The sequence below is a fragment of the Amblyomma maculatum genome, chromosome 7 (genome assembly GCF_055883805.1).
Source record: "Amblyomma maculatum isolate TAMU_Amacu chromosome 7, ASM5588380v1, whole genome shotgun sequence".
Classification (NCBI taxonomy): Eukaryota; Metazoa; Arthropoda; class Arachnida; order Ixodida; family Ixodidae; genus Amblyomma; species Amblyomma maculatum.
Genome location: NC_139350.1, coordinates 140,670,153 through 140,694,487, shown reverse-complemented (window position 1 = coordinate 140,694,487; position 24,335 = coordinate 140,670,153). Strand labels below are relative to the sequence as shown.

The window sequence follows — 24,335 nt, the reverse complement described above, 5'->3', positions numbered from 1 at the left end:
CTGTGCCCTCTCCCGGCGTTCGTGGCTGGTGGTCGCGTCCCGACGCGCCAGCACGGGAATGCCCACACAACAGACGACATCGCAAATTCATTGTGAAATCAACAAACTCTTGAAGGCTTTCGTCTGTATTTTGGGAGGCCGAAACGCCAGTTCATCAATCTGATAAGATCCCCGTATCCTTAAACACGATTTTTGTCTGTATTGATTTAATTAGAAGTCCACTGACAAGGCATACTTGACTCTGACACTTCCTCCTATTGCGCTCCCCATGTGTGGGACACCAAAATAGGCATGGTTGTATAGATATATTCCTAAGATTTTCTCTGTCTCCCCATCATTGACCGGTTTCAGTGTCTTCGCATGTACGGTCTGTGCAGGTCAGCCTCCCAGGAAGGAGACATGCGGTTGCCATGAAGGCGAGGGCGTGCGTCGCTCTCGTGTTGTCCATGCTGCTAGGCTCTGGCTGCACATCAGGTGAGCCCTGTCTGGATGGATTATCTTTAAAGATTTTCACACCGATCTGAAACTGCCGCGAAGGGAATTTAGCAAATTTCTACTTAGGCTGCGAGCTGTGCAATGAGCTGTACGAGACGGAGTCGAACCTGTCAGTCCTTTTCCAGACGGTCGTTTCTTTCTGTAAAATTACACCGCAGAGAGGCAACACACGGAGATTCCATCGACGTTCAAAAGACCGGCGTGCATGTAATAACATTATGTATCTAATTGCTTTCACATGGGCCTGCGTCTCGTGCCTGAGCTATAGTCAAATACAATTCAAGAAAAAAACGGCTTTTGCTCCTCAAAGCAATCCCCCCTGCAAAGAACAGTTGTCGACCAATTCTCACAATGTCATGAATAATGCCCTTCTAGACCTCGTGAAGATGCACAGTGTTCGAATCAGTCGACAACACTGCCTGAAGAGCATCCTTTAAAGGGCATCTGCGGCTTTCATTAGCTGTACCCGACTATGGCAGCATGCTTGTTCCTGAAAAATCCTGAAATATCATGCGAGACTTAGGGATAATGAATGCTTTTTAAAGTGTATGAGCAGCTAGCATCGATTACTTTTGAAACATTTAGCCAGGAAGTTAGGGACAATCCTCAATTACTGCAATTTCTCTGTGATCATTAAGTTAGCACAGTAGTAAGCAGCGGCTTCAAATGCAGCTGGGGCGGTCAGCAGTGGGTGCCGGCCCCTACCAACCCTCCTGGCGGCATCGGGAAAGGCGTCCCCCTGGAGCGAGAAGGGCACCAACGAGCACGTGCTGGACGAGGCCACCATGGCGGCGCTCTGCCTCGGACACCATGTGGCTCGTTTGCTCATCAGAGCTGTCCAGGTGCTGGCCTTACCAGGTTCGGGAAAATCAGGGAAACCACTGGCTCCTGGGCTCACCCGCAGCACACGTTGCCTATACTAGCCGGCAGTTCTGGTCCGTGGTTCTGGAGCGCTACGGTGAAACTTCCGTGGCGTTACGTAACCATGGCACACAGTGAAGCTTCTACGGCCCCGCTTAGTCCACTTCCGGAAAAAGCCTTCCCAAGTGGACTCATTATTTAGACCTTTGTTTCCTTTGAGAATTAACCGTATCCTTTTATTGAACATGTTCTGTTCGCTGCCTTCACATTATGCTAGCCTTCCTCGACTAAAGAGTACTATTAATTTAAAAGTAAATTCATCAATTGTCACACCTTTTTCCTGAGAGCTGGTTGCTGGTTTGTCATCTCACTTTTCCATAACTTTCTCGTGTCCTGTTTTCAAATGTAAACTAATTTCAAGCTCACATTTGGAAGATGTCAGTACAGTTATGATGTATAATATCTCTACATCTTGTGCGTGACCCTAAAAGTGGTGCTCATTGCTAACTGTTTTAATTTTGTACTCTCTTTCCAGGTTTTTATATGTGATCCACTTTTTGTTTGAAATAGTGTGCTTAAGTCATAGGCTTCCTATGCGTAATATTTAGCAATACAGTATTTCTTTTCGAACGTTCCTGGACCCCACTGTCTCATTTCATTCTCGCCTGTCCGCTTCTGCCCTATTTTTGCACTTAAATCAGCCAAGTAAAACATTGAGTGGACAGGCGTTACTGCTATTGTCTACTACCGCTCTGACGTATTCAGAAAACGTTTTCACTGTTTCCTATTCCTGGCTTGAAGTGCACGGATAGATTTATTCTTTACACCTAAATTTTACCTCATTTCAACATTTTGTGATTGTTGCTGGCCCTTCTTGGTTTAGGATGCATATTTTTTTAATTTTTTCTGATGTGTGAAATTTAAAAATCCTTTTTATTAAGTGTACCAGAGGCGACTACTTTCCAGTGGTTAAGCCCGTGCAGCAATATTATGCAGGAACCATTTTTGACTGATCAGTACCTTTATTGTTGTCATTGTATATTGTTTAGAAAATGGTTTGCAGACACGTGGTGTCTTTTCGCGTTTTCGCCTAATGTCTTCAGCCTCTGTTATGAGAAAATGTGGCTATATATATATATATATATATATATATATATATATATATATATATATATATATACCGGGTGTCCCAGCTAACTTGAACCAAGGGTTACAAAATAATATACTTGAGGTAGGTCAGTGAAACCAATTGCATACAACTGCCAGTCTGTTTGCGCACTACAGGGAATTTTTTGTTTTGCAATTACGTAATTGGCTAATTATGGTAATTTCTCTAATTTATTAAATATCGACCTTAGACCAAACATGTGAATTGGAAAGTTGTAGAGCACCTTCAGAAACCCCCATTCCATTAATTGCGATAAAGAAAGTCTCACGTGTATCTTTTTTTCCGGGCTCAGAAGAAAGCCCGCGAAATACAAATAATACCACGTGACTAGCGCATTTGTGCGCCGCGATTGTGGTGCTCTCAATCGTGGTTTGAGCGAACGAAATTAGCTGCGGCAGTGTCTTCTTGGCCCGTTAAAGCGGCAGGCCGATATGCCTGCGATGGCTTCTTCGCCCGCTTCAGACAGCCGGCCCACATGACGGTGCAGTACCAGCGAGAGCGGCGAGCCGACACCACCGAGATTCTAACAAGGCCTCCTTCTCTCCCATCAGCGAACGTCACGACAAACGGATGAGCGATAAGGTATCAGCCACTGAATCTGCGCATACATGCTTGGGTGACTCGACTAAAATTAGCGCTGCGCCTTCATTTGCCGGTTCTTTATCGTCATCCGCCTGTCCTGATGTAGGCTGCTGCGGTGCGCAGGCCTGGCCAAAATTGCGGTGGCGACGCGCGAGCTCGAGCTCGCTCGAACCAGCGTCAACATTTCTGCCTGCCGCTGCAACGCGACCATCGGGTCACGGCCGCAGCTGGTTTCGTTCGCTCAAACCACGACTGAGAGCACCACAATCGCGGCGCACAAATGCGCTAGTCACGTGGTATTATTTGTATTTCGCGGGCTTTCTTCTGAGCCCGGAAAAAAAGATACACGTGAGACTTTCTTTATCGCAATTAATGAAATGGGGGTTTCTGAAGGCGTTCTACAACTTTCCAATTCACATTTTTGGTCTAAAGTCGATATTTAATAAATTAGAGAAATTAACATAATTAGCTAATTAAGTAATTGCAAAACAAAAAATTGCATATAGTGCGCAAACAGGCTGGCAGTTGTATGCAATTGGTTTCACTGGCCTATCTCAAATATATTATTTTGTAACGCTTGGTTCAAGTTAGCTGGGACACCTGGTATATATATATATATATATATATATATATATATATATATATATATATATATAAGCAAACATTAAAAAGAAAAAGACATAAAGGTACCATCCCCAACGCTTTCCTTGGCCTCGCCGACTGTTGGCTTCTTTCCTTGATATATATATATATATATATATATAACCAAAAATTCCTCAATCTCTCCTTACCCCTGGCAGTACATATTATTTGGTTTTTGTGAGAAGTACATAAATATTTTAAACATGACAAGAATGAAAAAAGGAAAGTATGAAGAGAAAGAAGTACATGTTGAACATTTCAGTCAGTGGCACTCCTATCGCTACGCGTGTTTGAACTGACTGACTACGGGCTGTGTTCGAGCTGCTCTTCAGGTCCCAGCACCTTTAAATAAACCACATCTTACAGAAAGAAAAAATCTAATTGGAAATGAGTTTCTGCCAAAAGGTCGTATTGACAAACAATTCATTTATTTATTTTATTTATGCTTTACTATCACTTTCTCACTTCCTTTCAAGAGGGGAAGGGGGAAGAGCACACTTCAGAGCACGATACAAAATGCGACTCCTTGAAGGCAAAAGTGAAACTGTACCTTGGAGAAAATGAATTACAGTTAAAAGAATACATGAGCACGTTTCCCTCACCACACTGTGATGACATTCGATACGAATATCTGCACTGTACAACTGGACTCCTTTTCGCGCTTAAAAGTACGAAGACAATTTCAAGCTCCTCACTTTTTTTTTCGGTTAGGCTCTCCGGCTTTCTGCTCTCTGGGTGAATGTGAGGCCCAAGACGTCGCATGCACGCACCAGTACGTCACGAGCCCTTATTTTATGACGAGTTTTTAGATCTCATTACTGCCCTCTACAGCGCAGTAGGCCCTTGCTAGGTCCGAGCATGCTATATAGTTGCCAAGATAACTCGGGGCACGCGACTGCAACCGAAGAGCGTCGTTGCTCACGCACGTGCGGCTATTCGTGTTGGCAGATGCTTCATTTTTTTGCTGGAGTCTGTCAAACATGCTCGCGGCTATTGACTAAGTGTCGCTTTCCCGCGCGCCTTGTAGCGCTGCGATTCTCCTTGTCCGGCAATCCCCGCATATTTTGCGACCAAATTCACCCACAACAGTGCACCACACTTTTGGCACCATGCTCAGAATGGGTGCGTGGCCCGGTATCGACGGTCTTGGAGCCTTAGAGAGAGGTAGGCTCTATTGCAGCAGCGTGTCAGAGATAGTGTATACTGAGAGTGGAGAGTGATGTGGAAAGAAACGCGGGTAATGTGAAGACATAGCTGGTATAGGGAGTATGATGATAGGATAGAGTTAATTTTTTACTGATTAGCGTGCATCAAAACCTTGATGCGAAGGCATACGTGTCATTCGCACTCACCGAAATGGGAGCACCAAGGGGGAGGCGGGGGGGGGGGGGGGGGGCGAGGGGGGCTGGCGTAGACTGGACCTCCCACGTGATCCAGGAGAAAATGTGCCGTTTTTTTACTCGACATTTATAAACAGGTCATGCAACTTGACGAAGATGGTTCCTCTGCGGAGAGTTTTCGAGAGTCTAACGCACACTCCCTGCGCTTTTCAGGTGGAGAACAGCTGCAACGTACTTTGCACACCCGCACATGGGAGCGCCTACCACGTTAACATCACCGATGGACTTTCCTGTGGCGTCGAAAAGGTGGGTCACGCGGTCATAAAGTAATGCTGCACGCGCGTGAAATGCGGCGTCATTGCTTATGCGCTGGGCTTCCATGTCCAGACCGTACCCCCTAACCATTCATTCTGAGGCTTGAGTGTAGCCTGGTCCGCTGAACATAGTATCACTTCTGGTAAATCCACCTTCAACACAGCTGATGAAAGGCCATGCATGTCCAGTTCATTCCTTAGCTCTTCATGGGAGAAATATAGGACAAGTGAAGAGGTGGCATATAATGAAACAAACAAAAAATCCGCACAGTTCGTAGAGTGAAAACGAACATGACAGTAGACGAGGGGAGGTGGAGGGGGGAGGGGGGGAGAGTTATTGGTCCTACCAGCTACATTGCAGCGCTTTCTAAATAATACCTTTTAGATAATAGATACATATTTCCCTATAGCACACGTTCTTGTTCTTCTCAAAACTATATAAACACAATGAAGACGAGCGAAATAAGAAGGGCAGGGGTTAGAAGCACTGACAATGTTTTACATACTGAAAGCCCGGAAATATTTTAGGTCACCATTTAGATTTGGCATCACCGACTGAATGATCAAATGGCTTTCTGTGCCCATTTTTGGTGAGCTGATCTGATGAGTGCTCGAACTGGACTGCTAATCATAAATTTAAACATCCACTCCTGGAGAATATCTATCCGTCTATTAATCCAACATATGCTTTGCTTTCCTTTAGCAATGCCCACAGGTATTTCTTCACATTTAAGTGCGTCAGAGTTAATGGCCCTGCATTTTCAATAGAAAACCCTGCGTTTGTCGGAGTTATTAAATTGGCCGAGAGAGCTCGTGACGCAGCCATCTAGTTACATGTAGTGAAGCCGCCCAAAAGGGGATATATGTGATGATTTTGTGGTGGTTTTGAACCTCCGACAGATGGGTCCCGTGTCAAACACACTACACCTACGTCACTGAGTTATTTTTTCTTTATTGCCTGACGGCGCTTTTTGGCAGGCTTGTTTGAGAGGGTTACAAAATGCAGCGTGAGATGGGGACGGCAAAAAGCCTGTCGATATCTGGAAATGGGCGAGCGTGGGGACTTACAAACGACTCTATCTTGTCGTACTCTTCAAACCTTTATTTAATCCGCGGAAGGTCCCATATCGAGTCACGAATGCGGACCCGGTGTTCGGTGTTATGGGGAAATCAGATCTTTTGTACCCTGTCATCACGAGAAGACAGCAACTGGTTGATGCGCTTGCTATCCTGCGCGCAACCTTCGTTTTGCAAATATTAGAAAAGCGGTGTAGAAATCGTTACTGAACGGAAAACTTCACTATTTCGTGCTCAGAATTTTCTTAGCAACTGACTGAGATTACTATAGTGCAAGGTATCATGGGGATGAAAGCAAAGGTTATAAATTAGGATGCCGCGTGCCCTTTCTCAGTCACCCCTAAACAGCATAGTTTTCTGGGAAATTCTATAGCTCCTACGAAACACAAAGATTTTGCGCTCATGTATTCTGGAGGCGCACACAATTCTAGATCCTGAATAACCAGATAGACGTCAAGAACTAAGCGGCAAGGTCGACGCCATGCATTGACTGGAAAGCCTCCTTTATGGGCCGCTTTGTTCTTGATTTTTGCCTAAAGCGCGATAGCATGTATCAAAAATACTTTAATCAAGTGTGTAGCGCTTCATCCTTTCAGGAACCTGACTTTTTCACTTGAGTGCTTTTCATTAGGTGCTTGTGCACTCGCTCCCAACACTCAGTGCTTATATCTGTCCGCAGGTGTGCATTCGAACGGAGTGCCGACGCCAGCCCTCAGTTACCGAGTCGGACCTCTGCAAGAGCGTTCACCCGAACCAAGCATCGCAGGCCTCGGTACGGTTGAGCATGTTTTGCTTCCAGTATGCAGCGTATGGGCGCTATCGGTGTCCACGTCTTTGCTGTTCCTAATCATGTTCTCTTTAGGATCGTCAAAAGAGACGTATGTTCAACTGTTTTGTGCTCGTGGCGTGAGTAAGGTTTGCACCAGAGTCCTTCAATGAACAATGCTTGTACCACGACCGGCTTGTATCCACTATAGACCAGCGAACAGGCGACGGCTTTGGTAGTCGAACCCCGCGCCTCCCTTTTATGAAGGGGATGTCGAAAACCGCTATATATGCCATGGTGCCTGCCCAGAAGTTTCTTTTTTTTTTTTTAAAGATGGGTTGTTATCAACACCAGCTGCTTCCGATTTCTGAGCACAAATAGAGCGTACAACGTAAATCGTAAAGAGCTGTTCAGCTGGAGGCTGGGTTTTGTACTCTCGCTTCACATCGCGAGAGCATGCAACCAATAGAGGAACAATTGTGCAGTTTTTGCAAAACTTACGTGGGGGTCGGTAGCATGGCTGTCGTATGAAACTTCCATCGCACTAGAAACTGCTTTAGGCTTTCCTTATTTGTATGCGCCATCCACGGCATTCGCGATCGCATGATATTTAGCCATGCGACAGAGTTCTTAATGCTCTCTGCTTGAACAGTGCACACGCATAATTAAGCGATGCAACCAGCGGCGGGAGATAGAAAATTGTCAGAAAACGCTTGAAGTGAAGCTTCGTTATAGCCGATCATCGTTTCCCAACAGCCACTGAAGCCACTTCCAGCACAGCAGCAATAACATTTCGCAAACAGTACTGTTTCTGTTTTTAAGATCATATTACACGGATGGACGATGTGGGTCTCCGCTATATGGTTCATATCAAAGGTGGAACTACAGCCTGTTGTCTTCCTTGTGTGTGTTTTTCTGTTAGGCTGTAGTTCTACCCTTGATATCCCCCATGGTGCGACTAACTAATAATTACAAGTACCAGGCGTCTGATTGCATTATCGCCTTGAAAAGGTCACATGACCTTGACTATATCACGTCACACCGCGGTAGGTCAGTCAGTGACTTTGGCCTTTCCCTGCTGGCACCGAGGTCACCGGATTGATCCCGGCTGCGGTAGCCGCATCTCAATAGAGGCGAAATACAAAAAAAGAACGCCCGTGGGCCGTGTGACGTCAGTGCAGGTTAAAGAACCTCAGGCTTGTTCAAATTATTCCGCAACCCCACTGAACGTCAGAGTTCGCTCTTTCTCATATATATAAGTGCAATAGCCACCACCGGTTTTTCTGCCTAACAAAAAAAAACAACAAAATAAATGCTCCATACTCGAAAAGTCAGTCTGTACACGCGATCCCCTATGATATCGGACCAGGAGGTCTCCCGCCGTCGCGATGTGGCGGCAGGGTGCCAATCCGAGCGCATGACCCACTTCCGGTGTAGCGCAGGATCGCACGATTCCTGTGTTCGTCTTCTTTCGATAATTTTGGTAAAAAAAATCTAATTATTGGTTTTTTTATTGAAGTTTTTTTACCGCTTCGTCTTTTGCATCCTAGCCTCTTGTCTTAGTCCTACATATTTATTAATAACTAGACGTTTATCCCAATGTTTTTGAATACTGCAGAAATGTTTTTTAGACAATGGCGCCTCTGCATTTCATTTTGTATTAGCATATGATGCTATGTGTTACTTCAGTTCCGTTATATCGAGGTTACCGCACTGTTTACTTCCCTCTTGGTCTGCTGGTCCAAGCTTTCATTTAATAAATTATCGCGAGAACCCCCTTGTGTAGATAACGGATTCATGTCGGCGCCAAGTGTGTGCGTATTCTTCCTGTGCAATATACATTTTTACCGCTTCTATTATTTGCCTTCGTTGAAGTTTTAAAGTAGTCCATATAAATCAGGCACGATAAAAAGCGAGGTAATTTTAGCGACCATTACCAGCAGCTAATTTAGACGGGCGCACAGTATTATTGAGTGGCCGGAGTTCCGGTTTCATTGGTGAGTGAAATAGAATGATGTGCCAGTGCCACATAGCGAGAATGCTGGTATCTGTATGCAGCCACGGAGATTGAAACCTCTACCCTTCGAAGCACCCCCGTCGCCATATGGCAAAAGCACCGTGAACAAAACCTTTAGGGCTCTTTACTGCGCCCAAATCAACAAATAAGCTTTCATTTGTGGGCGAATTTGGCGCTCACTGCGGACAAAAAAAAAAGTGAATACGGCACGAAACACTGTCGTCTCTCATTTTCTTCTTTCTGCTGCAACCTGCGCTTTTCCACAATAATTATTCAATCAGCCAATCAATTATTATTTAGTTTAATGAGCATGGCAACAACCATATGGTCGTAGTACCGCAACACAAATAAAGATTTAAAAATTCATACCCAAGCTTTACACAAAGATAGAAGATAAAAGCAACAGATAATACATGAAATGAAATTTAGAGAAAATGAGTGACTTAATGAAATCAATAATTATAATGTCCTAAAGAACATATCACACAAAAAAAAATATTCAAAACAGAAAATTGTCATAATACAATCAAGTGCAATAAACAAATCAATCACTGAAAGTGATACAAAGGATCATTTGCGTACACGCGGTTTTGAGGTTAAAATACCAATAAAGGCAGGTAAAACAATGCGGAAAATGTTGAGAAAATCAAACGGAGGAAAAGCACAAGTAAGTGCAGAATGCTTGAAAGGGGAAGTAATATGTGATAAAAAGGGCTGTTCACAATAGGAGGCTACGAACCTCCAATGATAACGAGTAATAAGAATAATAATATAGTAATAACAATAATAGTATCATTATTATTAATAATCACGGCCATTTTTAATACTGTAGAAAAAAGATTCAGTCTCGTCCAGGGCAACAAGAGGCTTGAGTGACTGGGCCCGGCATTCAAAGCAAAGCGACCAAATGGCAGGAAATCATCAACGGAAAACAATAAAGGCTACAAAGTACAAACAAAGCACAATTATAGCAGAATTCACAAATAGGGCACCAATATAGAGCCTGGAGTATAAGCTTAAAAGAAACGTATACCTCAAAACAAAATCATGTGCACTCTCATGATAAACAAAAAAAAACGACCGCGGTCAACACAACGCGAAAGCAACAAAAGCATATTAATAATAATGCAGTCAAAGTTATACTTGTAATAATATTCAAGTACAATGGAAATATCATTTTTATAACTGGTAATGGTTATAGTCTGGTCAGGATGAAAAAGCAAAGAAAACAATACAAACTACACATTTAATAAGAACGAGTGAGCTTACACTTTTTTTTCGTAGCGGGAAGAAATCTGTAATCCGTAAGCATTGTCTGTTTCACGGCAATCTGGCCGACATCTTCCTTCAGGACATCCAACTGCTGAACATAGTGCAGTTTAAGTCTCTTAGCAAAAACGAAGTACCGCAGGGAGTCAGTCATTCTTGAAGCCTCTTGGCGAGACGCAATATGCACAGGTTCCGGTTCATCGCCGTCGTCGCTACTGTCACCGTCCTCCGCGCCAGGAACTGCTGCGACGATAGCACCGTCTGTCAGCTCTTCATTTGTTGCGACTGTATCGACGGCGTGCAAAAATTTCTCAAGTCCCGACGCGTCGCCGTACTGCGGCTCACTGTGGACCAAAGTTCGGTCATCGCTGTGTCGGCAGGAGATTCGCGAAATTCTGCGTCGCCAGCATCCCCAGCGAAGCGCGCCTTACTAAAGCATTTCATGAAAGTGGAGGAGCTTACTTCTGCCCATGCTCCAAAAATGAACTGCACTGCCATCAGGAGCGAGATCTTAAAGTGCAGCACTACGAAAGCAGCGAGGATTCTTGGATTTCTCTATGACGAAGGCGGGGCACTTTGTCGCTGCCGTCCATGTTGGCACACAAGAAAACGACCACGCGCAATTCGCTTTGCTTGCCGCCCTTACAGAGATCGCCTTTGATAGCGTGCGTCTGTGATGGTAGCATCTGGAAACACAGCCCAGTCTCGCCCCCATTGTACAAGTTCCGGTCGCGTATTCTTCTCGGTTGGAGGGCAGTGTTTCCTCAAGTCACTTCTGCCTAGCGTCGATATCGAGTGATCCTGCCTCGCCGACGACCGACTGGCTTGTACACGATTCCATGCCTCTCCTTGAACCGTTAAATGCAACCACCACCAGGCTGGAAATCGGTATTGCGCGGGAGGTATGCGAAGGGCTTCGCCATCTCCGCTAAAACTGGGCCACTAATCGGCAGGTTCGCTACAGGGGCGTCAAGAACCACTGGTAGAGCGCCTATTCTATGTCTTTGTAGTCCCAGTGTCGAACCATTTTCCGGCCATCGTCCAGTGCATATGCAGCACTGGCATCACTTTCGTTCTCAACCTTGAGCGCGTTGTGGATGATTGTCGATACTGTCGGTTGCGTCAGGCCGTACTTGCGCACCAAATTGCACTTTTACGCCCTCCTTGTGCTCACGTACAATGTTCCGCATAACTTCTAGGGGCATTGCCGTTCACTTCCTCTTCTGCGACGGTTGTGTCTGGCTTCCTGAAGAAGGATACACCATTGCTGTTCACGAAAACTTCAGGGCAAATCAAGATAATGGTAATAATGATCACACACAGGAGAACCTCACTAGAAGGGCGCGTGCACAAATGCTGCTGCACTCCTACCACAAAACGTGCAACCGCGAAGCGGGGGCCTGGGCAAAGTAAATAGGGGAGGATAGTGCAGCGCACCACGGTCACCGCACCTTCAGAATGGACTGCTCGACCGTGCAGAGGCAAGGAGGTCGCGAGTTCCCTGCGCCACTGGCGGTCTCAAGGGGGAGCGCTCAAAGGTCTTTCTCAGAACAGTCGTGTCCAGCAGTGCCTTACGCCTTCCCTCCTCCTCCGCGTGAAGAAGCGTTCCGTCCTTCCCCGCGTCTCGATGGCATGCAAGGTTCTCGGCGCACCCTCCAAAGCACTGGCTCGACGCGCTCTGTCCCAATTTCTTTATATTAATTTTTTTATTGTGGCTGCATCGGCTTTGTCGGTGTCTCCATCTAAGCGCGTGCTTTTGTGGTTGCAGCGTTTCTTGTTTTTGTTGATTCTGAATGACCACATTTGATTGTTATAACCGATAATATAACGTGACACCCTAGTAATAAGCGGTTTATTTTCGATTATAACACACGGTATAACTGACGGCGCAGCAGCTGCCCATTGTTATATACGATATATTGTTAAAACCGGTGTTGTTATAAGTGCGTTTGACAAAATTTTTTTGCACAAAATTCGCCCACAAGTTCACAAAGAGGCGGGCCCGTCATAGCCAGCATGAGAATATTTGAACTGAGCGTTAAAAGAAAATATATCGAGTGCAGTCTGGTATTCAGATATCGTATCAAATTCAGCATAAATAAAAGTTTATCCATGTGGTAGTTAAGAAATTGACGCGCACTACCTAAATCTTTATTTCTTCTTTTTGGAGAGCAGCTTGCATGCGGCATTATCATTGTGATTCTAACGCGCGGATCGCTTTTGTATTAGTTTATTTCATGCTCGTTATCGCTAGACAAAGGTTTATAATTTATTTTAACACGCAAGATGCGTCGGGATGTATCTCGAAGATTCCAGCCGCTTGCATGTGTTTCTACAATGTTCTAAGTCATACTATTTACCGATTGTGGTTTCATCCATATCTTTCCTCGCCGCCTTTAAATTCAGTGCTGACAAGTGAAAATGCCATTATCAGTTCGACGACCAGAGAGCACGTTTGTTGCTATAGCCTCCACCGAGTTGTTTAGTTCTTTTCCGGGCTCAAGTCAGCCCAATTAAGAATTGATTCCAGGGCAATTACGCCTGTCTTCTCTTTTTATATTCTGCGACCTTGTTACCACGTAACATCTGGTGGAGGTGCTGAATCCCGACACCGTTACTTACCCCCAAAATGGCGCCTGTCAAGCTGAACGCACCCTTGGCTTTCTTCCAACCCCGTGAGCCCCCTGCTTCCAGTGACGACCGGACGAGGATGCAGAAGACTGACTCGACCTGTTCTAACGCGTGGCAACGTTCAATGCCTGAAACAACCAAATGAAGTTAGGCAAGTCTACTTTACTCTTGAAGGATTTGCCCGTGTATGGTTCGAAAATCACGAGGCGGCTTTGCAATTTTGGGAGATTTTTATGACTGAGCTTTTGACGACCTTTGCAAGTGTCATCCGCAAGGAACGACCCCAGGCCCTACTTCAATCAAGCCTTCAACTCTCAAATGAGGCTGTCCTGGTTTACGTTGACGAGAGGAAGCGCCTCTTTTGCCGCGTCGACGCTAACATCACCGAAGAAAGTGATGGAGTGAAATTTTTAATGCGAGGCACTAGTCTTTTTTGCAAAGCTTGTAAGAAATCTGCCAAAAACTGTGAAGGAATTTTAAATCGAAGCGTCTACCATCGAGAAGATGATTGACACTCGGATGCGCCACTATGAACAACCACACACACCAGCCTTCGCAAGTCACTACAGCAACGCATTTGCGAGTGAAGACAGCCTTCAGGACCTTATCCGGGAGATCGTCCGAGGAAAAATCCGCCGGTTGTTATCACCATTCCATCGCCGGTGACGATGCTCGGGGACGTCATCCATGAAGAAGTCAAGCAAGCATGGGTGTTCCTCAAGCAACGGCTCCGACTACTCCAGTGCAAGAAGCAACAGCCATGAACTATGCTGCTCTATTACGTCGTACTGTACCCCAGCGTGACCTTCGAGGCCCTCTTCGCTACCATCCGGTTCCCGAAAACCACCCCTTGGCCTTACCCGCCAAGCCTCTCAACTACTTGCAAGCTCCAGCAAATGCGATGCCAGGAGGACGTCTAATAAGCACTATGCTTCCCCGGCCACACCCTACGCCACTGCGCTTGCAGACGCATTGGCCTATGCGGCTTCGCCATTGACGCCCACCCCATCTTGGTGAAGGACCACAAAAAAATCGAGAACTACTTGCGAAGGACAGAGTCATCAAGCCGTCGGTACCGCTCCCCATCGCCGTACAGGGCCCGCTTTCCGTCGCCAGACCGTAACTACAATGACAGTGTGCGAGGAAGTTCCCCAAGCCTCATTAGGAGAAACTAAAAGCAGCAACCTTTGAAGTTGAGGTTGCTAAACGGTGAACTGACGAAGATCCTCCACCACCGACGACGAGCGATGACGCTTCAACTAATACCCTGCCGCTACGCACGACGAGGACATCGACGACCACATGACCACATGTTAACGCCACCGCCTAGTGAAGTCAAAACGGTGTGCCCTGGCCGCGACCTGAGCAAAAGACGCAGTAGAGATTGAACAACGAAGCAAGCATGCATTACGAGGACACGAACAAGTGACTTCGCCGTTGCTGTCGACGATCGCATGGTTTTCGCCCTAGTGGACACCGGAGCCGACTTTTCTGTCATGTGTGGAACTTCCACCGCCCAGCACGAGAAAGTGGTGACAACTTGGAATGGCCCGCTAATCCGTGGTAACCTTATAACGCCGTCGGGGCTATTCACTGTAATTGTTACCATTAATGGACGTACCTTCTCTACCAGCTTCATTGGCCTGCAGCAGTGTTCCCACGATGTGATTCTGGGCATGAACTTTCTGAACGAACATCGGGTGATCTTTGACCTTCGCTCAATGCTCATAAAGCTTGCAACGGAAAACACCATACTTACTACGACGACTTCGACACAATATTTCGCTCTGAATGTTCTCGACGAAGAATTGACCATGCCGGCCCGATCAAGCGTCGTAGTCTGCGTGGGTATGAGTGGACATCGAAAACACCGAAGGCGTCATTGAAGGAAGCACACTGTTGCTCTTGGAACAAGGTCTCGGTATCGCAAGAGGCATCGACAGTTTTCGGGGAAGACTAGCTCAGGTGCTGGTGACGCCCTTCACCAAAGCATACCGGCACCTTAACAAGGGCACAATGATCGCTTTCCTCGATGTACTAACAGATACCCGAGATGTATTCGCCCTATTCGACCAGCCCGAAGGCGATGCATCCCCCCCACCCCCCCGTAGAAATCTGGTTACGTTCGACATCAACTCAGCACTACCCCGGTGCAGACAATACCAGATTCGCAGTCTTAAAAGCTACAATGAGTGCTTTTCGTCAGCGTCGAAAGTGCGACAAACTTCTTTGGCAAATCACCGCATTATCACTGATGAACACACCCGACCTCATCGTCAGAGCCCCTACCGAATCACCCCCAGAACGCCAAGCCATACGAAAGCAAGTCATTGAAATGCTTCGGGACGACGTCATCCGGCCATCTCAAAGCCCCTGGGCAGCACTTGTCATCCTGGTGAGGAAGAAAGACGGAATACTTCGTTTCTGCGTCGATTACCGACGTTTTAATAGCATAACGAAGAAGGATGTTTACCCGCTTTACCGTATCGATGACACACTGGATTGGCTCTGTAATGCTAAGTACTTCTCGCCGATGTACCTAAAGACCGGGTACAGGCAAATTGAGGTCGACGAAAGAAACCGCGAGAAAACCGCTTTCAGCACGCCAGACGACATTTTCGAGCTAAAGGTAATGCCATTCGGCCTCTGCTCCGCACCAGCAACATTCCAGCGAGTAAAGGATGCCCTACTGGCTGGACTGATCTGGCAAATTTGCCTGGTGTACTCATATGACGTTGCTTTCTTCTCTTCGAACTTTGAGGATCATTTGAAAACGCTTTGAATGGTGCTGAACGCAATATGCTTTATTGCGATAGCAATACTGCAGCAGGTTTCGAGTCGTCGCGTACTCCCGGCAGAGGTCACGTCCGTGAACCTGACCTTGAACAGCCGCGAGAAAAAGAAGAACGCTCGGTCATCGGCAGCTAATGCTTTCGCTCCACATTCAGTTCAACAGCATTGAACCGTTCTCATTAATATGTGGGTTGGTAGCTTACGCTCTCGCGTCATACTCTTAAAGGATGAGTTTAAGTGTCCCAAATAATGTAGCGCTTTACACTGACATGGCATGATAGGGAAATAATGCACCAGGCAAAAGAAGATCCCGGCGTTACTATCGCAATTCAACCAGGATTAACCAGAGTTAAACCACAACTAGTTTTTTAGCTTTGCCGTTGAAAGCAGAGAAGCGTCACTTCGCCTTCGAAGACATATTGTTTCAGTGTGATATTGTCAGCAAGGAGGGGATTCGGTCCGACCCACAAAAACAGCTGCGATCGTCCACTGTTCGTTGACAAGAAAGCTGTACGCCGATTCTTAGGATCGTGCACGTATTATTGACGATTTGTCAAGGAATTTTCGCGCCTCGCCAAACTTTTATTGCACCTTACAAAAACAGCCATGTCATTTCACTGGGAAGCAGCGCAAGCGGTTTCCTTCGAAGAAGTTAAACGCTGCCTACAATCCATTCTTGTCCTAGGCCACTTTGATGAGAACACCAAGACCGAGATACACACCGACGCGAGCAATATAGACCTAGGTGCCGTCCTCCTTGAGAATGCCGGACAGGAGAAAGTAACGTTAGCAGGTCCCTCTGAAAAGCTGAAGCCAATTACTTCACGACCGAAAACGAGTTCCTTGCGATCATTTGGGCCACGTCAAAGTTCCGTCCGTACCTATGTGGTCGACCATTCAAGGTAATAAGCGATTATCATGCGCCCGTTTGGCTCGCCAATTTGACTCCCCTCCGGCAGCCTTACTAGATGGAGCTTACGTCTCCAGGAATTTGACATTGCAGTGGTCTACAAGTCTAGTCGCAAGCATTCTGACGCAGACTGCTTGTCCCGGGCCCCCGTGGACGCGCCCCCACAAGACGAAAACGACGCCCTCTTGGGTCTAGTAAGCGCCAGCATTTTCACTCAACAGCAGCGCTGGGACCATGCGTTGGACCAGGCGGACTACTTAGAAGGAAAGATCGCTTCCCATCCTGCTGTGTTCAGACGTAACTTGCCGTTCTTCGCACTGCGCATCGATGTCCTCATGAAGAACTTCGCGCCCAAGACCACATACCTTCTTGTTGTACCTAGGAAACTCCGAAAGAAAATTTTTCAGGCGTTTCACAATGAGCTGACAGCAGGCTACTTCGGGATGGTTCCATCCCGAGGTAGCCATCGGATCCAAGGGAGATATTACTGGCTACGGTTACCTGCCGACGTTGCCCATTACATGAAAAGATGGCATGAGTACCAGCGACGCAAGACACCCCCAATCAGACTAGCTGGTTTACTGAACCCCATATCGCCCCAACCAAACCCTTTCAACAAATTGGGATGAACTTAATCACCGGTAAAAATGGGTACAAGCAGACCCTCGGCCTGGCGCCCAGCTTCCTCTGGGGTGAGCTTGGAAGAAGCTCCGCTAACCCCACTGCACCCTCCGGGGCACAATCAGTTTCGAACACGCCAGCCTGCAAAGGTGGTTCAAGATGTAGTTGAGATTGATGATGAGATGATGATCAAGTGAAGTCGATTAGAAGTTGACCCTGATAATGTAAAGATTTTGAGATGGATCAGCTCGGCCCCTTTCCGACTTCATCTGCCGGTAACATGTGGATCGTCGTGGCCACTGTGTACCCCACCCACTACGCTGAAGCAAAAGCACTACCAAAGGATACCGCGGCAGAAGTCGCGAAGTTTTTCATCGAGCGCATTCTCCTGCGACACAGCGCCGCCGAAGTGCTCATCACGGACAAGAAAATAGCATTTACGGCGGAGCTCACTCAAGCCATCTTGGAGTACAGCAAGACAAGCCACCGGAGGACGACCGCCTACCACCCGCAGATAAACGGATTTAAAGAGCATCTGCATAAAACTATCGCGGACATGCTCGCCATGTACATCAACACCGAATGCAAGAGCTAGGATGCCATGTTGCCATACGTGATCTTCCCGTATAACACTTCCATCCAGGAGACAACCAGAGCGACTCCGTTCATGCTTGTGTACGACAGGGAGCCCACTACGACGCTCGATGCGATTCTGCCGCACGTGACAGAAGATCACCTCGACGTCGCCGCCTACCTTCAGCGTGCAGAGGAAGTACGACGACTCGCCCGGCTGCGTATAAAAGACCAGGAATGCATCGACGCCCTATTACATACACAACTTGCGGCGAAGCGACGCAGAGTACAAGCCGGGAGACCAAGTGTGGGTTTGGATGCCGCTACGCCGTCACGGACTAAGTGAGATGCTCTTACATCGGTACTTCGGTCCATACAAAGTCCTTCGGGGCATCAAACAGCTTAACTATGAGGTCGTCCCAGACGGCACTACCCCATACCACCGGCGCCGTGCGCGTCCAGAAATCGTCCATGTTGAACGCCTAAAGCCTTATTACGCGCGCTAAGGCACTAATTATTTTAATTTCTCGTATTTTGTTTGCCTTGCTCTGCTTATTTTGAAAGTATCGAGGCGATGCCTTTTTAAGGGGGGACTAATGACGCGAACTACTTAAATCTTTATTTGCTCTTGGCAGCCGCGTGCACGTGGCCTAATCATTGTGATTCCAGCGCGCGGATCGATTTTCTGCTGTGTCTTTCATGCTCGTTATCGCCAGACGACGCTTTATCTTTTTCTTGTCGCGCATGATGCGTGGGGATGTATCTCGAAGATTCCAGCCGCTGGCGTGTGTTTCTACAATGTTCCAGGTCATGCTAGTCACCGATTGCGGCTTTATCTATAGATCTTGCCTCGCCGCCTTTAAATTCAGCACTGACAAGTGAAACAGGCATTCTCAGTTCGACGACGTTACTATCGCCACCGCCGAGTTATTTAGTTCGTTTGCGGGCGCAAGTCAGCCCAATAAAGTGTTGATTCCAGTGCGACTACGCCTGTTTTCTCTTTTTGTGTTTACGACCTTGTCGCCACAACGTGACAATATACATATCAACAAAACACAAAGGTTTAGGAGATTTACTAACGAGACGTAGAAGACGAACAGAAAAGAAAGAGAAAGGAAGTACGAAACGTAAAGCACACGACATATCGAAGAAAAAGGAAAAATAAAGTGCTAGTGCCTATAAGAAAAAAATTTCATTTTTGCAGTTTGGTTAGCTGTACTAGACTATTGCGAAATTGAGTGTTTTAAGTTTTTCGACGTATCGCGTGAGCATATAATCGACTTTGCCGTATATATTCTTCTGGATGTCGATTGAAAACTGTACTGCCCGGCTTCCTTTAGCAAAATGCGTAGAGTGACGCTTTACAAGATATTGTGAGAATTTTCTTAATGTACGGCATGGAGCATTGACATTCTTAAAAAAAACTGCCTAAGACGTAGAGCGAGATGATAATCTGCAGAAGTATAAGACGAAAAGAAGGCATACCAACGATTTCAGATAGGGATACATAATCTCTATAGCCGTGCAACTGTATACAACACTTCCCAAAATCTTCTTCAGCACAATTGCGTTTTTGAAGATGCACGAAGCAATTGCCAAAAAGGGTTTCATTTTTAAGTACAATTATTCAGTCCAGCACGAAAGTGACTGTTCTGAACAGAAAAAAAGCGAAAAAGAGCAATAATAATATTAAGATAGTATTTATTCCACTCTAATACAAGGGAGTCTGATATCATGTCATGTTCTAAGAAATTTGCCGAAAATTTCGCCTTTCAAGGGTATTCCTTGGCAGACTAATGGTTTATATGCCAGAACTTCTCTAATTTCAGAAAAAAAAAACTATAATATTCTCGTAATATCATACTTACTTCACTTCCGCATTCCGAACTCTCCAATTATTAAACATTGCCAACTCTGACAACTATTAACATTCTCAACACTGACATTTGAGCTGTGTAATGTTTTGGGATATTAGGAAAATACGCCACCTGTTACGGGAAGCTAAAGCTCCCAACATCTGACATCCACTTCTTGTGGTTCATGTTGACTCACTCACCTATACCGCGGATTTGGGCAAATAGTTTAATCGGAGCAAGCATATCGAATAGCCAGCATTCACTGGGCTACTGCGCTCTCACTCCTTACGAAGGAAAGTGCAGGCTATGAGCACAAGTGTTTATAAACAGAAAACGTGCATTATAAAACACTGCAGAAATGCCCAGGCCTCATACAAACCCACTGTCTGACCGCAGCACCCAAAAGTGGGGCCACGGGGCCCCATAAAACCTACTTACTCATTCGCAGCGGAGCTAAGAGCGCTAGCAGGCCGCACGGCCAACCAAATGATTAAAGCACGTGCGACACATCACAGGGAAAGTTGAGGAAAACGCAGAGCTCATCTTGACGACACAGGCCGCACGTAGATGGCACATCGCGCGTCGCCCCCGGCACTATAGCCGACGGTGACGGAGTACCGTGCCAAATCAGGCCCTTCCGAGTCAGGACAGTCGGCACCGCACAAGCAGGCGCAGGACTCCTTCCAGACCTCGACTCGAGCAAGCATGCAAGGTGCGGGCGTCTACAACCCGTGCTCGCAATTCTCTGGCAAATACCAGAGAAGTCTTTATACGCAACCACATCTATGGTTCGGGCTCACATTAATTAAACAGCCATCAAAACGCAGAGAGAACACGTGTCGAGCCACAGAAATCTGATTTTGGTATGAAAAAAATGTTAATCAGTTTATGTAGCTGGTCAGGCACGTGTAGAAGTCACGCTTCTCGTCACGAGCACTGGTTCTTAAGCGCCATGTGCCCTTTCGATGAGGCTTTGATAAAGCCCTTTTGGATTCTTCCAGATCTCTCTAAACAACTTTATTTGATAAACACACCAGAACATGTCCGCTGGGTTGGAACATGTAAACTACTGACGTTAATTGCACTGAATATGTCTCACATGATTTGTGAATCTTTGCGATCACCATCCCAAGTATCTAATGGGAGAAAAAGTACCGGCAAATAACTCTGGCAAACTTGGATTTATTAAAAAAAGCTTGAGGCTGCATGCCTGTACCGTCTATGATTAGCACGCACCAAATCGGTGCACGGCCAGTCTTTTCATCCTCTACCTCTATTTTTGCTTTCATCTACCTGCTCCCTCGCTCTCTCTTTATTTCCGCCGCCCTAGTTCAGGCATTTTCATTGCTTGCGATAGCAGATAAAGCGGTTGGCTAAAATCTAATTTTTACTTCCTTTTATTGCTACAATATTGTTGCTACAGTACAATAGCCCCACACTGCTGCTACTACTACGGCACTGAGCCCTCAAATATATCGCACCAAGGCGAACCGCAGCAATCAAATAAGACGCCTGAACGCCCTACGCTTTTCAGGGCTACGACGAGTGCCAGTTCCTGTGCTACGTGAAGAACAAGGAGGCCCCGTACCGGTACTGCCGACCTCCAGGTACCGCCTGCACCAAGGTATTAGAGGCAAGCGCGCCTTCCTCCGCGAGCTTTATCTCTGATAGCATGAAGTGTGAACGTAACCTACGCACTTAAGAAGGACGTCACACCCTTAGGGACCTAGCACTATTGGAGTCACCGGGTCCGCATCCTTATATCTGGCTTTCTTTTTTGGAAAGGAGTGCATAGAGCACATACGTTAAAGCACCCTTTGAGGGGCTTTAACGCAATTCGCTTCGTTGTCTAGTATACACGGCAAATGTTTCATTGCCGAATCTGAGGTTTGTGAAGCTGTGGGCTTGAATAGGGGGAAAACTAAAATTCAAAATTAGTGAGAGATATGCAATATTAGCTTTACTTTCAGAATCTGGAAGCCAAGTATTTATAATTTTCACAAAGCGTTGAGAATACTGCTGTCCAAAAATGCCTTGAAGTAGACGAGCGAGCGGCCAATTATTCGAATGAATAAGCGCGGGCGGGCAGGTGCACCCCGCACTATTTCACTGTGAATCCTAAATATCTCGATCTCACTAGGCGGGCCCCTTTCCCAGTCTTGCTTTGTTGCCTCCTGTCACATGGTCGCAGATGTTTTTTGCTTTAGGTTTTGTGGGGCACAGTTTTTGCGAAGGAGTGACACTAGGTACCTGTGGGATTTTTATTCTGACAAGAAAGACTATACAGTTATACGTAGCTCTCTGGGGACACCCTTACAGATCTCGACACTCACAGGGCATTACAGCCTTTGTGGGACACGAGTGGAACAGGGTGCACCCTGTGTGCATGGAAATATCTATGCACATTGAAAATGTTAATTATGTAGTATAAGCCCTCGAACGTCTGAGCGTACTTTGTTCACACTTCGAAGAAATATAAGCTTCGGGGTGTTATCAGCAGCGTTCTGGGCTCGTTTCCTATTTATATCAACAAAGTGCGCTTCACATTCTATGATTTTCATTTAAGTAAATAATCCACCGCATAGACATGGAACTAAACATACTCAGACAGATTTCTGCATATTTCTGAGGGCTGAGAAATTTGTAGCATAAAACAAGGAGAAGGGTTATGGAGAAATGACTTTCAGACAGTTCATTTATGTGTGTTCATAAGAGCATCCACACTTGAAAAATAAGTTTTGACTGAATTTGAAGGAGTTTTAGGTCAAGTTTGAAGTTGGTCCTAAACTAAACAAAAAGTAGTTTTGGTAAACACGGCACAGTTCACTGCTTGAAAATTCTTCAAATAATTTCCTTAGCAAATCGTTATTAGTTCCTCCAAGCCACTGGCACGACTTTGTCGTTTCCCCCTCGGTCGGTTACACGACCTCTTTAGTCTAGGCATCAGAAGAAGGCACTTATGTCAGGTTCGATTGCTTTTCAGGACCCCACTCGTTTCATTTCCGAACTCATTTATAATTGACGGAATAAAAGCATTCGAGTTGTTTCTTCCTCCTCTCATCTGCCGGTTGCCGTAACTTATTTCCACGCGAAAAGTGCCCGCTGTGGGCCTGACACCTCTGCTAGCGTACAACTTGCGGAACTCGGCAGGACAGGCTCTCTGCAAGATTTGTTTTCCAACCAAAATGTCTCGTTCCTAGATGCCACTCCCACATTATTCCAAGAAACGAGCTGGGGGAGTTGTCCTTTTCAAGTAAATTCGGGAATGCCTTCAGAGTACTTCAAAATGACTCAGGGATACATCCCCCTGAGGCATTTTGAAGTCAACTGGTGCTCCGTAAAGAACAATATTTCAATGCCATCTCTTTACATGTGCAATAGAGGACGAATGGTGTCGGGATCGTTCAGCACCTTGCTCCTCGAGCGTGCGTGCGTTCGACCCATTCATCGCGCTCCCTCCCTGAGACACGTTCGCGACTCTCAATTGTGAATGCCGAGGATATGACTGCTTCTTTTCATTTCATCAAAGACTGCGAGTGTATTCCGGTAACAACTGGCAAGGTGAAGTACTCGCATATAGTGCATACGTATAGTAGAATGAAAAATGGGGAATAACGAAAGTATTTAATAGGCTCCTCGTTGCTCCATAAGCGGAGTCTAAAGGATGTATTTCGCATTGCCTCCGCGCGCATTGAATTCATCGCCGTAATTTTTTTTTTTGCTTTCCTTAGACTGAAAGCACGTACTGATGTTGCCGGATTTCCCTTCCACAATATCTGCTGTGTCATCAGTGCGCGGTAGAAATTTACTACGACATTTTCTTTAATAATTTTTGTGTTCTGTGCAGCGCAGTATAGGTTGCAATACACTCCACATGATTATTATGAGGACAAAAATGTTTCCTCTACACATTCTGCTCTTCAAAGTGGCCGAGTTAAACTTATCGTTTCGTGGCCTTATAGAGAACTTGAGTCAGGCTGTGCTGAATGCGCACTGTTCGACAATGGGGCCTACAGGAGTTACTTGGTAATAAATCTACTAACGCGGATAAAGACGCCTGTGCGTAACTAATAAAAACATATGCATGTTCTTAGTGTACCTTTCCGATCCGCGAAATTTCATTATACTTTTTTCCATTCGCATATTTTATAGTTGACTCCCCCCAAACGAAGTTTGCGTGACTTTTGTCCACCTGTATCGTTCGCAGAACAGTGGGAGGCCTGGAAAGTGCAACGTCCTTGGATACTGCATGAGCAACGTGTGATGCGCCGTCAACGGGCTCGAAAGATGGACATAATTAAAAACTGCTCGGAATTAAAACCTCGCTGAATCTTTGTGCTAGGCCTTGCAAAAAGCATGAATAAACGTTACTTTGTCCATGGTTCATTGGATGCCGCACAGTCAATTGGGTCGCAGTTGG

The 24,335-nt window shown here is 46.1% G+C and overlaps 1 protein-coding gene across 1 annotated transcript; it reads left to right on the top strand.

The window, feature by feature from the left end:
• Nucleotides 1-382: 382 nt before the first annotated feature.
• On the top strand, nt 383-24,233 carry LOC146184880 (uncharacterized). The gene is made up of 6 exons (XM_084608847.1): nt 383-474; nt 1,168-1,337; nt 5,302-5,394; nt 7,159-7,251; nt 21,450-21,539; nt 24,123-24,233. The coding sequence occupies exons 1-6, from the start codon at nt 411-413 to the stop codon at nt 24,177-24,179; spliced, it is 567 nt and encodes a 188-aa protein (XP_084464973.1). The 5' UTR covers nt 383-410; the 3' UTR covers nt 24,180-24,233.
• Nucleotides 24,234-24,335: the final 102 nt, after the last annotated feature.